Source organism: Blennius ocellaris (genome assembly GCF_963422515.1).
Source record: "Blennius ocellaris genome assembly, chromosome: 16".
NCBI lineage: Eukaryota > Metazoa > Chordata > Actinopteri > Blenniiformes > Blenniidae > Blennius > Blennius ocellaris.
The window spans coordinates 17,008,087-17,025,085 of record NC_137665.1 but is presented as its reverse complement, the minus strand read 5'-3'; the positions used below and the strand labels follow the sequence as shown (position 1 = coordinate 17,025,085).

Here is a 16,999-nt window from a genome sequence, read left to right as displayed (position 1 = left end):
TAAAGTTGAGTTTACATTCAAGTACTGAAGTCGATTCAACACAAAGTCTTTACTAGATGATCCCTCTTTTTCACTACTTATTGTGATCTCAAGTCCGTAGGATTGACAGTTTTCTTTCCCAGTATATTACTGATGGAAGCGTGATACAAACACTCACTCAAACAAAGCTATGTCTCTTTTTTCTTTTTGCTTGGGAATGATTGTTTGGAGAAGTTCGCAGCTTTAATTACCTGTGGACGTGTCTAAACAGCATCAGACTGAGTTACAGGCATGTTGCCTTGTTGACGAGTCGCCGTTTGTGTGAGTTTGAAGTGTCGTCTTGTCACGAGAAGCACCACTGTGGCGTATTAACAAGTCAGTTGCTTCTGCTGTGCAAAGGTGCAGGGAAAATGGGAAATAATCGGTTTACTCCTTAATCGCAAAATATATAATTTGACAAAATCCTCTTTAAATCCTGACTGGAACAATATCATCATCTTATTATCTTAATCGTTTTACAATTAGTTGTTTTCAGCTGGAAAGAAGAAAAAAAAGATTTGATCTTGAAGGATTTTTTTTCAGTTAATGGATTCACCAGATACTCGTTTTCCAGCTTTGGATTACGTTGCATTCATAATACTGAATAATAACAGACGTGGAAAGTTTCTTTTTTTTGTCTTTTCTCACAAGCTGCTGCTTTTTTTTTAATTATTCATAACTGCTGTCATGGGGTCCAGTGTCGGCTCATATTGTTTTACTTCCTTGATAAGACAAAAGCTACTCGTGCTCCTTTCAGACAAACAATCAACTCAAGTAAACAAGACAGTAAAACGATGCCTGGCTTCATGACAGGAGCAGGTGGGACGGTTGTGTCTGGTTACATGGATCTCAGTCAAACAAATCTTTTTCTTGGTTTGACGTTTACCACCTCCTCCAGATCACTGGGAGTTGTTGGGTTTTTTTTATATTATGGACTTCTTTCATTGCCTCTTGTGTTCTCGAACACTAAACAGGAGATTTGAAGAGTTAAGAGTTAAGAGGGAGGAAACGAGGGATTTAGGCAGATCGCCGTGCCGACAAGCGAGAGTCGTGTTTTTCAACCCGGTGATCCTCCGCAAACACTCAACATCCAGGCCTCTCACAGAGCCTGTCGAGGAGGAACTCTGAACGTTTTGCTCCACTTCTACCCCAACCGGAAGAGTTCAATATGCTTTTCTCTCCCCCGACTGCATTAACAACCGATTTACATATGCTGTATTGACTCGATGTCAAAAGACATGAAATCTTTTCTTGTTTCAGGGGAAGTCAGTTTTTAGTGTCATCCTGCAGCTATGACCTACATGGAAACACAATCTCTCACTGTCTTTACCTTGTAGTCAAAACACTGTTAAATTAAGCCGCTCTCAGCTGCAGATTCTCAGTGAGGATTAACTTTGCCGCCGGGCATTTGTCACTTCACAGAGTGGCCTGGGATCAGAATGAAATGTGCTGTAAGAAATCAGAACATCCTCAAGTTAGGAACCAAGTCTGAGGATGATGATGATGATGAGGAAGCTGAAAAGGCCTCAAAGCGACTTCAGCTAAAGAAGCAATAATCTGAGATAATAATAATAATAACTTGCCTTTTGTTTAGGCTGAATGTTCTAATATAATATTGAAAACCTGAACCTCTTTCCTTCCCTCTTATTGAAAATAAAAGCCAAAAACACTTCATTATAAAGTCGTAGCCCCTCGATCGTCTCTCGGTAAATGAAGCAGAAGTAAGTTTTCACTTTCAGGTCAGCAGCAGAGTCGTGGTGGGGTAACCATGTAATAGCAGCGTGTTTATTAGGCGAGGGGAGATCGTGGCACATTGAGCCCAACGGGCCCGTATTGCCGGGGCTCTTGTGAAGAACAAGTAGAGAAGAAAAGAAAAAAAAAAACAGGAAAAGAAACGGCGGTTGGGTTTTGTTCCCGAAACTCCCGTCGCCACCGCTGGCTCGCAGCCACGACAAGTTCAGCAGTTTCATTTCTGCTTACGTCTGATTTACTTGAGGTGTTTCGAGTTTAAGAATGTGTACTTGTGAAAGTGTGAAGGCGATTTTCTTAGCCCCAGTGTAGTTTTATCATTGGTCATCTTCACATCTGGTAAAGTCAAGTCCCGCAAGCACCGGGTGCTTCTCTCTGTACGTTTAATGAGGAAGGCGAGAGTCGATCCAGGGTGAACTCAGAGAAAACAGCCACTTCTTACACTTCTGTTCTGTAATGAATTCCCTCTCTGGCGTGTTTGCAGGATATTACAGTTTGGTTGTATTATCGGAGGATTTAAAACCAGTGGCCTATGCCGAGGCTCCGGCCTCCCAACAGGTCAAGCTCACCCAGCAGAGCGTCCATTAATAGAGATATCGATCCGGGGCTCTGACCTCGCCTCCTGCCACATCAGCTGCTGACACTAAACTCTCTGTGCCATCAGCGTTATTGACCGCCGCCGTTGTTTCCCCTCTCTCCGCACAGCGCCGCTGGAGTCTGACGACTTTGCTTTCTTCCTTGAGGGCGCTGACGGGTGCCTGGGCGTGCGGGATCACTCCCTCTTCCTGTCGCCCTCCTGTGAGGACGCCAGCCAGCGCTGGAAGTGGGTGACCCGGGGTCGCCTGTTCAACCTCGGGTCCTCGCTGTGCCTGGGCATGACCACGGGGAACTCCACCGACAGAGGGGACAACAAGTCTCCCTTCGGCGTGTACACGTGCGACCGCGAGCCGCCCCGGGTGCGCTGGACCTGGAACTGCGGCCAGATGCTGGAGCACCTGAACAACTACCTGCCGTCGTCCTCTGTGTGGAACGCCTCCTTCCCCTCCTCCGCCTCCAGCTTCAAATGGACTCTGCACGGCGGCTTGCAGGACCTGTGCTCCAAAACATATCAAGGTAGGAGTTCTGTGGTTTGAACGATCCGATTTATCTGGTTGAAGGTGATCAATCTAAACCATCACCTGAGGACGAAGACTCGGTCATTATACAAGCCTACTTGTATTCAACCCATACTGGTGTCCAATTGTGGCTTCAGGCCCACAATTGGACACAAAAAGCCGCAATTAAAGTGTTTTTGTCTGAATTTCCTGGACATTGCATGGACGTCTTGTCTGGAAGTCATGTGAACGTCAACGAAAAAAAATACAAAGTGCGACTCCACTGGGAATCAAATCCACATTAACATGCACAAAATAACCTCTTAAATACAGTAATACACATCAACAAACCAATAATTGACACCAAACACGCATGACCAACAGAATTAGTAAAAAAAAAAAAGTTTATCGACATTACCTTCGCACAAAAGCCCCTACAGACCTGTATCAGCGTCTGTTGCTGCACCTCAGAGTCCCCCAGATTATTTCTATTATTAGGAAACCCGAAATTTACGAAGTTTACCTGTTTGAAATTGACTAGAGCCCCCACACTTCAATGGTGAGGACAAGAACTGCATGCAGGCCGGCAAACTTTATTAAAGTGAAAGAGTGAAGATTCACCCTCATGCACAAATACAAATAAATATAAAATAGCCTTGTTTTACACGTGATCATGATCAAATTGAAAACAGGCAAAAAAAACCTCAAAGGAATTGTTTTAGAAAAAAACTCCCCAAAACTTTGCAAATCATGTTTTAAGGGGGCTCCTGTCTGATTTATTTGATGCACAATTACAAAAGCAGAAAAGCAAACCATTATGTTCCTAAAGTAAAAAGGAGTGAATTTTATGTGAAACTGTCCTGATGTTTGACCACCATTTGACACCAGATCAAGAGATGAGTTATTTAGTCATTATCTCCCTTAAATTGTCTTTAAATCAATTCTTAAAATTTATTAGGGAAAAATCCTTTTTCAGACCGCAACTTCCTCTTGCGAGAGAACATGATAGATTTTGACTGGTACGGATGTTGGGCGCACATTGATTGGCTGCAGGATTGTCAGTCGCGACGATAGCATAGCGATAGCATTGTGATAGCATAGCAATAGCATAGCGGTCCTTTGCTCACATGAAAAATATAAATGTAAAAAAAATTGTTGAACTGTCTACAAACATCCATGACAGCACCGGACCCTGGAAATTTAAAATTAATGTTTATACTAGTCCTGTTAGCGGTTAACCGCTAGCGGCTAAATTTAACAGAGGTGGGTTTATGATATTAGCTTCCTGTGTTGATGACGACATGGGAACACAATCAAAATTTCTCATTTGTGGACGATGGTTTGAACAAAGAGCCCAAACCAAAAAAAACTCCATTTTTTTAACTGAGATCCAAAACCAATATACATGTTTTAAAAAGGAAAAATGTGATTTTGGAAGACATGTAAACACATCTCAGAATTACACATCAAATAGTCTCAGATCGAAGGAATCTGCCATATTTTCCTACTTAACGCAGCTGTATTCCTCAAACGTCAATGTCCACTACGAAAGGCAGATTCCCTTTGTTTCACTCTGTGGCGGAGAAACTTCGACGCAGAGGGGTTTTATTACTGAACGTTCTTCACCAATCGCGACGCTGCAACAGACAGTGAACCGACTGAACTCTCTGCCGTTCGGCACACAGCAGAGAAACATCGTGTTGGTACGAGCGACTTCATTCCTCTTTGTTCTGCCACGTTTGCATTCATTTCTTCAAATTTATTGTAGCATCTCCGACTGTGGGGTGATTCATGTCTCAACTCTTTGAAATAACTGTTGTAATTCTTCCCAGCTTTCTTTAAAGTTCTTCATGACTCTCCCGGAAGACACGGTTCAGGTCAGCCAACGCTCCCGAATAGCAGGCCTGGGTTCTCTGTTTCCCATTATTCAAAGTACACCCGATCTCATCTTCTTAATTTGACTTTGGTTTTGCCAACTCCTCAATCCAGTGAGCTGTTGTTGATGTCATTCTCCTCGAGGGCCTCGTCAAAGTCTAAACGATGAAGAACAATACCATGTCTGTGCTGGTAGTCCAACTAGGAAGAGGTGTACATTAGAGGAAGCTTTACAACATGTTCAAAAGGAGCACATACAACTATATTTGTACTTTAAATGGACATTTTCTGCTTTTTCTTCCCCCAATATAGATTTTAATTGAGCTTGAACTGAGTATGATGTCGAACTATCAGTTCGATCAGAGACCGTCTATGACGTTTTGTTAGCGTGCAGATGGATTGAACACCTCTGTTGTAGACGTCACACGAGAAAGCGTTGCTCTAAGGAAACGTTTGAGGGCAAGTGGCGGTTCGCCAGACACCCACCCAAAGGAAACATTGCCAGTGTTCGTATTCCCCAGTAAAACACATAGATTTCCTCGGTTCCCTCAAGTATGTGCATATTTATTTATAGTTTTCACTCTCGATTAAATCCATCCGTGTCCAAGCCATTATTACCTATACAACATGCCATAGCTGTATTTACAATCCATGCCGCCATGTGGAAAACTGCAGTTAAAAGCAGATCCACTGTTCATTTCAACCCAGAATCCACCCCCCCCCCTTTTTTTTTTCAATCTTTCCTCTCTTTTGCATTCATGTGGCAAAAGGAGTGGGTGCAGTGCCACTTTTTTTAACTTTAAAGCGCCGATCTTCACAGGTTTCTTTGTGGAGTGGAGCTCTCTGTGCCGCGGAGGCATGCCTGTGACATTAGTCAGCCGAGGAGCAGCTCGCTGCAGCCAGCCGGCGCTGGAGACGAGTGGGAAGCTCCAGAAAGCTTTTTTTCCTCCCTTGGCTTTAACATGTCTGCCCTACTTTCCACTGCAACACCACAGATTCAGCCGCTGCTTCTCGCGCTCCGCTTTTCACTCCATACTACACTTGTGGAATGTCGAGGCTCGGGCGGCGACTGGAGGGCGTTTTGGTTGAGCCGCATAAATCAGCTGAACTTAAGCCCGAGTTCAGGAAAAGAGAATGAAGCAGACGAGAAGAGATGAGAAGAGGAAAATCTTTTGTCCCGCTGTTTGTCAGAAAACAGCTTGAAAGTGTTGAGCAACTCCAGCTGGAAAAGTAGTGAATGAGTCATGAATAAATACACTTACTCAATAGAACGAATGAATGAATAAACAAATAAACAAACAAATTAATTAATAAATTTTTTCTGTATGTGTGTGTGTGTAGAAATATTTAAATTTTAATGTTTGGCAGAATGTGTGAACCACTTTGAATTTTATTTCATTATTTCATTATTTTTAATTGATTGATTGTGTGAATACGATTTTTTTAAATAAACGAATTGTTTTTACTTGAAATTATGGAAAACATGGACACTTTAAGGAAATTTAGTCAAACTCAAGCTATTCATGTCATGAAGCCATAAGATCATTTTTTGAAATGGAAAAAAAAAATAGAATAATATTAATTTTCATGAGAATACTTTAAAATATTTTCATACAGAGTGTAAAAAGTGTTAAAAATACAAAACCTCCAGCCTATTTCTATCCGCTTCCGCCGACCGACCACTGTGTAAGTCTGCTGTTTGGACTGTAACAATATCCTCTGTTTTTCGCCATGTGTTTGATTGTACTGCTGCTGGGAAAACACAACGAGGTATTTCAGTTCAGCAAAGTTCACGGCCGCAGCTTCGGTGCGGGATTTGTCTCTGCTGGCGACGCGCAAGCAGAGACAAATCCGAAATCCGTCTCCCGTTTGCTCCCCAGAGATCTACACCATCCAGGGCAACTCCCAAGGCCGGCCCTGCTACCTGCCGTTCCTCTACGACGGCCAGTGGTTCCACAGCTGCACGGGCATCGGGCGCGAGGACGGCCACCTGTGGTGCGCCACCACCTACGACTACGGCAAAGACGAGCGCTGGGGTTTCTGTCCCGTCAAGAGTGCGTGGTCCGCCAGATTTGAAGACTTTTGCCTTGCCGCTGTTCCATCCTCCCCCCCGCCCCTCACCCCCTCCAACCTTTCATCCCGCAGGCGGCGGCTGCGAGACGTTCTGGGACACCGACCCGCTGACAGACAGCTGTTACCAGTTTAACTTCCAGGCAACGCTGTCATGGAGCGAGGCCCGGATCAGTTGCCAGCAGCAGGGGGCCGACCTGCTCAGCGTCACCAAGCTGCACGAGCAGACCTACATCAACGGTGAAGGATTCACACAGAACCTCCCGTCTTCTCACGCCAGTCGAAAAAAAAAGGGATTGGGTGTGGATCAAAATAAAACAACAGGATGTTTCATGGTGAAACTAGGATACTTCAGATGAGATTTGGTGTGCGTTTTGATGCTTCCGCTCACTGCTGACAAGGATCCCCTGCATTTATTGTGTTTTTCACCAAAACCCCACCCGGTTGACCAGCAATCATTAACAAAAGTCACTCTTTCTGAATGTATTTTTTGCTTTCAACGGTGTGGGACGAGTTCCACGTCAAACATTTCTGTGGAAGAAAAAGAATCAAATTGAATGGATGCCGAGGACAGTAATCTCTTAAAGAGACAGGCACATGGAAACAAAGATGGGATGGAGAAGAGATGTCAGAAGTTTAGCCTTGTTTTAGTGCAGAAAAAGTAAAAATACATTTCACACAACATGTGGGAACTTAAAATTCCATTGAAAACGCTGCACTGTGAAATCTTCTTTGGCACAGAGATTCTCTTTACGCTGATGAGAAAATCCTGGTGGCTTCACCTTCTGTGCATGTTTTAACAAAGTCACTCATGCTGATGTAATATTGCTAACCAGGTAGCGATCCTCCACTGCAGCGTCTCAAACAAGCCTCCATCTCAGTAAGAGCAATGACTTTTATGCCTGTATAACACCTCTGGTGTCGAGGCAGCCGGAGGCTAGAAAAAGCACTTTTTCAGTTGAAAACAGCAGCTGACAACATTATAAAAGGAGCCGTTTAGAATTTTAGGTATTAATAAAACACAATTTCTCCAAATTCTGGATTCCATATGTATGGAAATCAGATAATGTGTGTGCACCATCCTCAGGCCTTCAGGCATGACTGGACTAATAGCAGAGATGATTCTATATGCATGGACATGTGCTCAATTACAATTCAGTTTTTGGGAGTTGGGTTGTACGAGCTTTATTAAGAGACACAAGTAGTTAAAAGTTGACTCTAAACATTTAAAAGACATTAGTTGTCATTGTGGATAGATGATTTAAGTGACTCTGCCTTACTTGAAGTGGAGTTTCAACGTAAATTTCACTCCTCGGCAGTTATAAAAGCCTTGATTTCCTTCTACAAACCTAATATTCATGATTTAATTACATGTCTGTCTGTCAAGCTTTTGTGTCGTCGCTGGCCTGTGAAAAGCACCAAGGGGGTTTTAAATAGCGGTGAAATTTGCCGCGCACAAACACAGACTGTTTCGTTTACATACCCCAGCAGGAATAATTGATTTTTTTTTTTTTTTTTCCGCCTGTTGTTTCACCCTTTTGCCAATTTTAGCCCACAATTTAAGGCCCATCTTATATAATGTTTCCCGGGCCGGTGCAGCGGTGGCAGTCACATCAAAGTGGAGAAAGCCAAGTTCGCTCCATGAGCTTGTTTCACGTCATTTACACGAGGTGTTTTCTCTCCGCTGCAGGTTTGCTCACTGGCTACAGTGCTGCTTTGTGGATTGGCCTCAACGACCTGGACATCCATGGAGGCTGGCAGTGGGCCGACTCCTCACCACTCAAATATCTCAACTGGGAGCCAGGTTAGGCTGTATAAACAACCCAAAGCTTTTCTGCCTTTTTAGAGCTTCAAGTGTGTGTGATCCCTTTGTTAAAAAAAAAAAATACACATTTTTTTTATTTCCCACTGAAGGCTGAGTGAGCGTGCATGCACGTTTATAGCAGCGCTCGGTTCAAACGCCCATCTGGCAGCTCTCCAGGACAACCGCAGTATTTCTGTGTTGACCCTTCGAGTATGTCGAGGGGGGGGGTCGGCACCTTGGCATGGGGGATTTTATGAAGACGTCTTTTTTTTCTTATCGTTGTTCCGTCTCAGAACAGCCAAACCACGCGGAGGAGGAGAACTGCGCCGTGATCCGAACCGAGTCATCGGGCCGCTGGCAGAACCGCGATTGTTCTGACGCTCTGCCGTACGTCTGCAAGAAGCGGCCCAACGCCACCCTGGACCCCTTCACCACCGGTCAGCGGGAAAAGCCTTTCATACGGCTCAACCGCCAAGGGACTTTGACCGGCTTCTCATTAATGCCTTTGATTCCACAGATTCGTGGGCAGATGATGAGAAATATGAATGTGATGTGGGCTGGCAGGCCTTCCAGGCTGGATGCTACAAGCTCGCCTCGGAAAAGACCGACTGGGACGCGGCTCAGAAAACCTGCCAGAAGATGGAGGCCAACCTGGTCAGCATCCACACGCTGCCGGAGCTCGAGTTCATCCTGCGCGTCCTGAAGAAAGGTCCAACAAAACACAAATACATCTTTCACTTTGTGAATAATCGCTGTGTTCACCCCAAACAAGTGTTTCAAAGGCCCTATATTTTAGAGTTTCGGTGTCAGAGGTCTAACAACATTGTTTTGAAAGTGTATTTCCACAAATCCAATTTTATTCCTGAATTTCAGTGTAAAAGTCCCTCGAGTGAGCTCTGCCGAGAACAGGCTGTTTCTGTGTGTGTGTGTGTGTGTGTGTGTGTGTGTGTGTGTGTGTGTGTGTGTGTGTGTGTGTGTGTGTGTGTGTGTGTGTGTGCGTGCGTGCGTGCGTGCGTGCGTGTGTGTGTCTGTATCTACTCCCTCTTTCAGATTAAGAGGTTTCCACATTAACTGATGACCCCTTTAGCACCACTTAAACACCCAACAGAAATTCATAGCTTTCCTTGTGAATGCTGTTTGACAGCTACTGCACCTTTTGTGAGTCCTACTTTAATATATGCTGTTACTAGTAGCAACTGTTATTCATGGTGGATTTATCACGACGGCTCCTGCTAATAGGAAAGGTAACTGTTATGGTTTTTCATATTTTACTGATTTTATTCAGCATATCAGTAATCTTTCTACATTTTTATCTTCCTAGGGGAGGGTCAAAATTGCTATCCTTTTATCCAGGAGGGAGTGGTTATTTCTCTGCGTGACCTCATGAGGGGGAAATATCTGTTTTACCTGTATGAGCACACACTCGCTAAAATGTGGAGCAAGCAAAGTGAGGGAGGTTTCAGACTTTCTTCACCTCTGGGGCCTCATAAACAGGCTATGAGGACACATATTGCTGCTAGAAAACCATTGTAAATGCAATTCTGCATAATATGTGACCTTTAATCTTAAACTGGACATCACTAACACGTCTGGCATCAGGGTTCAATGCCTGTATGAGAGCTTTGCCTTCAGAAGCTGCACTGAAGGAATAAAGTTGGCAGTTTGACAGCTTTATAAGCATTCTAGACGTGGAAGTCAGGGAGTGTGACATTTGTTGCATGAATGTGAAATTAAATATTGTCACGCTCAAGCAAGGACAAACAGAGAATAGGAGTGCGTGTCAGTAATGTTGAAGTCCAGCAAGTTAAAACAGAGGTGACTCAAATCTCTGCTGTTGTTCAAGTTCAACACATTGCACAAGTTGAAACAACGTTTTGCAGATTTGCATGGCTTATTTAGCGGGTGGAAGGCCACGAGCAGGGTATTGGAAAAACAGAAAATGTAAACTCATTGGGCTTCTGGGATTTTTTTCCCCCATCGATGGGTTTTTATCTGGTTTTATCCAAGTTGGAGTTGCGGTGGGCTGAAGCTGATCCCAGCTGACTGTGGGTGAAGGCAGGGGGCAACCTGCACAGGTCAGCAGTCCATCACTGGGCAAATAGAGAGAGACAGAAAGTCACACACACTCACATTCACACCTGTCGCTTCAGAGACGCCGGACCGGGATGTAGACTTGGAGCACCTCGAGTGAAAACCATCCCTCTATCCATCCATCCATCTATTCATCCATCCATCTATTCATCCATCACTTCAAAGATCTCATTCGTTAGTGTCTCAGACTCCCAACGTCAGCAGTAATGGCCGACTATAGAACCGCAGTGTGAGGCTTTTCATAATAAGTGGCTGAACTGTCAGAATAAATTTGACATTTTGACAGATTTATGATTATTCCAGACAGGACAGTCTGCGCAATTCTGACAGTCGTTGCATAAATGCGAATTCAGATATCGTCACGCTTGAGAAGGAGTGAGCGGGGATCAGAGGAGCTGCAGGTTCAAACAGAGTTCCCTCAGACCCGTCAGGATACTTTGCTTTTCTTCTGATTCAACTTTACACAAACACGGAGCAAACATCTAAATATGTCACGTGTCATTTGAACATAGAGTTTTGTATACAACAACATTTTGTTGTAATTCGGATAAAATCGACCAGATATTTAAAAAAAGCTAATGAATAGAGATAGTTTTAAGCGATGGTTCCAAGTTATTTCCTGACATCATGAAAAGCTCCAAGCTCCACGGAAAAGGCTGTAGCTGGAACTTCTTTGTCACCTCGTCTTCTTCGTGTCTTCTCACAGACGTCGACCAGCTATGGATCGGGCTGCACGACACCAACATGCAGATGGACTTCCAGTGGACCGACCATACGCCCGTCATCTTCACCTACTGGCACCCCTTCGAACCCAACAACTTCCGCAACACCCTGGAAGATTGCGTGTCCATCTGGGGAGCTGTGAGTTGACCCTGGCTGTGACCCCTGAAGCCCCCCCCCCCTCCCCTCCCCCCCGAGGCTCGATTACCCCCGTCGTGTTGTTGTCTCCTCCTCTTGTATATATTTACCAGCTGTGCTCCGTCTCTCTGTTTGTGTCTCGCCGCCGTGCGCAGGACGGCCGGTGGGACGACAGCCCCTGTAATCTGACGCTGCCCTCCATCTGTAAGAAACCAGGAACAAAGAGTGAAGGGAAGCCGCAGCACCAGGACTGCAAACTGGTACAGCCTCTTTTCTCTCTTGGCATTCAACACTTTACACTTCATTTTCTCCCTGACATTTTTCTGTTTAATGCCTTATATCACTCTCCCATACGAGATATAGAGCTCTTGGTCCAGATGTATTTCACACAGGATCCATCAGTCAGTCTGGTGTGTTTCTCAGCACCTTCACCCCTACCCCCTGGTCCTGGAGCTCCTCTTTCTCTCACCCTCACCCACCCAGACTGTTACTGCAACATGAATCACTCTTATATTACACTGGCAGTTACTACCAGTCAACACCATTCTCTCGACCAGTGGTCTTCCACTTTATTTTCCTTGGACTCCCCCCAGATCGCCTTTAAGAAATGCTGTGGTCCCTCTATGGTCTGTGATTTCTCCAAACACGGGTGGACACACCCACTCAGGCCAACATAGAAGAAACAGGAGGCCTCAAAATGAAAGCATTTGGCTGCAGCCCAGGTCTGGTTTTGAGTCTAGAAAGTGTGACATTAAGATTTCCTCTGACAAGTCCAAATGCAATTTAGTTCATCTCCATACAGACAAAGCCTTGGTCTTCCCCTCTCAAAGGGGTCCTGGATCCCAGGTTACACTCATTTTACCCTGAAGGGGTCAGAGCAGCGAGGAAGTGGCCTGCTAACCTATAACTCAGTGTTATTCAAGGACAAATCACGCGACAGTGACAATTGTAGCAACCTGCTGTGCCAACGCTCATGAGATCCAGCTCATCAACAATTCTCATTCCGTGCAGGATTTAATTCACAGTCTTCATTCATCACAGGCTTTTTGCCTCGCGATAGAAAGTGATGCGTGAATGCCAATGTCAGCAGTCGTAACTCTTTCATTCCATGAGAAGAAGAAGTTAATGCTTGTACGATTTACAATGTTCTGTGTCATCCTGCCACATTAAGACCAACTGATGGGCCACGTTTCGCCCACAGTATGTTTGACACCGAGGCGAGTATTTACAGCGCGCAAACCGGGATGGTTTTTTTTTAAATTCATGTAAGACATCTGTCTTTGATTATACTGCTCATAATCCTCTCAACATTCGGCTTTAATCCCCCCCTACCTGACCATCTCAGAAAATACTGATTTATCTGCCAAGATCCTGGCTTCATATTCAAGTGGTGTTATTTTCCCGAAGCGTTGATTGATGATGCAAATGATCTGAAGTGGAGTGGTCATGCTGCTTCTCAAGCCTCCACATGGACGGACCATTTGTTTAGTGTAATGAATCTCTAACTCGCTCACTGGGGGGGAGCAAGGCATCATGGGTGGTAATGCGGTCGGGGGGGGGGGGGGGGGGATTTGCCATGGCAGGCTGCACTTCATCTCAGGCAGATGAGCACATGTGAAACAACAAGAACATCAAGGTTACTTACTGCCTCAGTAACGCTGCATCTTCAAAACACTGAGCCCGTCTGGTGTCGGCGTCGCTCCTCCACACGTGTAACGGATCCTGTAACGTCGTCGCTGTGCCTTTTCACTGAAGCGGCGGCTGAAAACAGTCTCTGGAGATGATGTTCTAATTGTCTGAACAATTCATTTGCTCGATGTGTAACTAATACTGAGATCATGAAACACATGATATGATGTCGGAAGCAGTTTGTTGAGGGAGCAGCTGCTTATCGTGTGTGTGTGTGTGTGTGTGTGTGTGTGTGTGTGTGTGTGTGTGTGTGTGTGTGTGTGTGTGTGTGTGTGTGTGTGTGTGTGTGTGTGTGTGTGTGTGTGTGTGTGTGTGTGTGTGTGTGTGTGTGTGTGTGTGTGTGTGTGTGTCTTTGTCGAGCCTAAAATACGGTGCATCCCGACACTTTCGAAGACCAAAATGCAATAAGTTCACATTTGTTTGAGAGTCAGTTTGCAGAAAGGCTTGAGGTTGTGATCAGGGTGTTATGACTGGTTTGGTTTTTTTCACACTGGTTCATGATGTAAAGTTTGCAGGAAATAAAAGAGAATCTAAGTCATTGTAATGTCAGCACATTCGAGAAACTTATTCTGTGATTCTATTCTGAATACGTGTTTGAAGGTTAGATGAAACTTAGAGTTAAGTTCAGGTTTGAGTAATGACGGGTTGGGTAAGCCGATGTCATCATCTAGTACACAAGTTTAAATGTGTTCGGGTTGGAAAGTTTGTAGTTTAGGCTGAATTTAGATAAAATCTGCAGGAAATGAATGCAAGTCATAACAACATAACATTTCTGCATTTGTGTGCTCATAGTTCTTTCAGACTTTTTAGATAAGATAGAACCGTTTGCACTCCAAATGCAGTTTTTGTCAGATAGTATATCAACAACAAAACCAGAAAGTTCAACTGACGGCAGTTCTAGTAATATTTATGCAGTATCAAATGATACGGTGCGATCTGATAATAATAGGAGGGCTCATGGCAAATCTGAGATGATTATCATGGAACCCTGCTGTTTCCTTCAGATTAAAGGAGCTTTAAACAAGCTTCAGCTTGTTTAATTGTGTAACTCACATGTTTGACTTGCCTCCCACTGCTCTCAGAGTGTGGTTCTCCAGTCAGGAGCACTGAAAGCGTTCCTCCAGACACAGTTAGCGACTCATGAAGCATCCAGAGGCTGAAATACTTTCTTAACCTTCCACTTTCGTGAGAAGGAGTCTCCTCTTTGGATCCATTCGGATGCTTGTTTCATTGTGTTTCCAGCTGTTTTGTGTGACGAGATGTACGCGAGTCAAAAGAAATGCTGGTTGATTAGGATTTATATCAAGTTTTGAATGCTCCTCTTCTGTATATGTTTGCAAGGAAGTGCCAAACGCATGTGTATCACATGGCCTTGTGTCCTGTATACACGCCGTCAGCCAGAAGTTGAAGTAGGTTTTGAGTTGAAGACAAAAGAGTTCCAGCAGATCTGCACCCTCGGAGGTTTCTGTCCGGACGCCAAGTGTGGTTGTGCAAAAAGCCCAATGTTGCTTTTATTCGCTCAAAGCCGTATGTGACCTGTCTACTGCTATCATTCCTGCGCAGACGCCCGCCCCCGTCTGCGTGTTGGCTGCACTCTGCATCTGTACACGTCCACAGCTCCAGTGCCTGAGCTCTTCCTCCGCCTGTCTGGACTTGTTCTTTTCATTTTGCAGTTCTGAAAACCTCTTCAACTCACTTAATATTTTTCACGGTGATAATTGAAATGTGGCCCATGAGCGTGCTTCACTGTGAGGCCAGAGCGATCAACTCAGACTCTCGTTGCAGTGGTGTGGACCAAACAGTCTTTAAACGTCGGTGGCTTCTCATACGTTTGCTTATCTCAGTGATTTCGTGCCGACTCACTCCTATTTCTCAACACGGCTGAGTTAACATCTGTTACCTCCAGAGTCTGGAATGATAGCGAGCGTTCAGCCTTCGGTCTTGTTTTGATTGGAATATGGAATTTCCCCGTTTAATCTATGAACTGTTTGTAACCAGGCGACCACAGTGCCACAGCATGTGAGCAGCAGAGGTGAAAATAGTTCAGGTTTTTTTTTTTTTTTTACCATTCCAATTCCATTTTCGATTCTGCGGAATGATCCGGTTCTTCATCGATTGTCATCTGGAAATGAAACCTGCAGTACGAACAGTTGAGATTCACTCGAGCAGGTGATCCAAAGTCACCGCTGCTGTGTGCGAATGTGTCTGGAAGTTGGTCGTATTTCCAACTTTTGGTGAAACATCAACTTTGCAAGTGTCACAAGTTGGCCTGTTGTCGTCCTTTTTTTCTCTCAAATGGAACCAAACTCTGGAGCGAGTGGCCGTCTGGGCGCCACGTTTCCTGCCGGCTGCACTAGGGAATGACGTCCAACATCATTCGCACCCAATGGAATCCATAAAATGATTCCAAGGAATTGAAATGCTTGGATCATTTCTTGACAAGAACCAGGTTGCTATTACCATAACTCCATATTAGTTTCTCTAATGATTTTTATTTATTGTAAAAAAAAAACAACTCAATTTGACTCTTAGAGTTGATTTTTGATTAAAAAAAAAAAAAAAAGTCTTGTTATTACATGTAAAGGTTTGTGTGGATAAACACTAAAGTGCAGTAAAGATTATATAAAGTCGTTTTCTCAAGTCTACAATCAAAAATGTAATCGTTTTGAACTTTTTCAATGTGATGAAGCCAATAATGTCATAACTAGTGTAATAGGAGCCATTATCATTATTACATTTTCCCAATAGTGCAAAAAGTTATCACATGATTGACGTCACATTTTTAAAAATCTCTCCAAATTGTGATAACTGCAGCTAATAATACATATCATATTTAAATAGGACTGGATGTCTTGGAGGTAAAAGTACGTCGGTATAATGGATGGGACACACACACGCACACACACACACACACACACACACACACACACACACACACACACACACACACACACACACACACACACACACACACACACACACACACACACACACCTTTATTCCATTATTACTGTAAGGAATTACTTTATTGGTTGTTGAATCACACTTACAGAGTGTCTGGTGCCAAATGTCTGCCGCAGCCTGCCATCGACTCTTCATCCTATTTATTCACCAAACATCATCAGACATCCCTTTTCTACATGACTGCTGTGTGTCGGGGGAATGTGACTCACCTGGTTAAAACATTTTGAAGCTTCTGAAATTGAATTCACAACAGAATAGAAGTGCATTTATGCTTCTGAATTTGTTTCCTGGTATTTTTAATTATTAGAATATGTGGCATTTTTTTATTGATGTATACTACTTGTTAGCATCAGAATCTCATTTAGAGTCAGAAAGGTTCCTCGGTAACGCTCAGAAATGAAACACCTCGCGTTTAACATCAAATCTATTTCAGCAGTTGTTTGTAATTGTGCATTTTTTTAACTACAGCTTCTGTAGTAGCACATTTAAAGGCATTTTTTTTTTGTTGGTTTATTCGAAGGGTAATTTTTTTTTTTTTTACTATTGTTATTAATTTGGTTACATCCCTCCATCCTCTAGGGCTGGAAGTGGCACAGTCCAGCTTGTTACTGGGTGGGAGAAGATCTGCTCACCTTTGACAAAGCCAGAAAGTCGTGTGAGGAGCACGACGCCGCCCTCGTCACCATTACCAACAGGTATGTGCAGCGCGCACACACACACACACACACACACACACACACACACACACACACACACACACACACACACACACACACACACACACACA

General features: G+C 44.1%; 1 protein-coding gene across 1 annotated transcript in view; it reads left to right on the top strand.

The window, feature by feature from the left end:
• Positions 1-16,999, top strand: part of mrc2 (mannose receptor, C-type 2) — a 31,068-nt gene that overhangs the window by 2,935 nt on the left and 11,134 nt on the right. Inside the window, exons 2-10 of the mRNA XM_080511099.1 lie at positions 2,473-2,880; positions 6,617-6,790; positions 6,882-7,046; positions 8,497-8,610; positions 8,904-9,047; positions 9,128-9,319; positions 11,408-11,562; positions 11,715-11,819; positions 16,792-16,907. Coding sequence (XP_080367225.1) covers positions 2,473-2,880; positions 6,617-6,790; positions 6,882-7,046; positions 8,497-8,610; positions 8,904-9,047; positions 9,128-9,319; positions 11,408-11,562; positions 11,715-11,819; positions 16,792-16,907 — 1,573 coding nt within the window. The remainder of the gene's footprint in view (positions 1-2,472; positions 2,881-6,616; positions 6,791-6,881; positions 7,047-8,496; positions 8,611-8,903; positions 9,048-9,127; positions 9,320-11,407; positions 11,563-11,714; positions 11,820-16,791; positions 16,908-16,999) is intronic.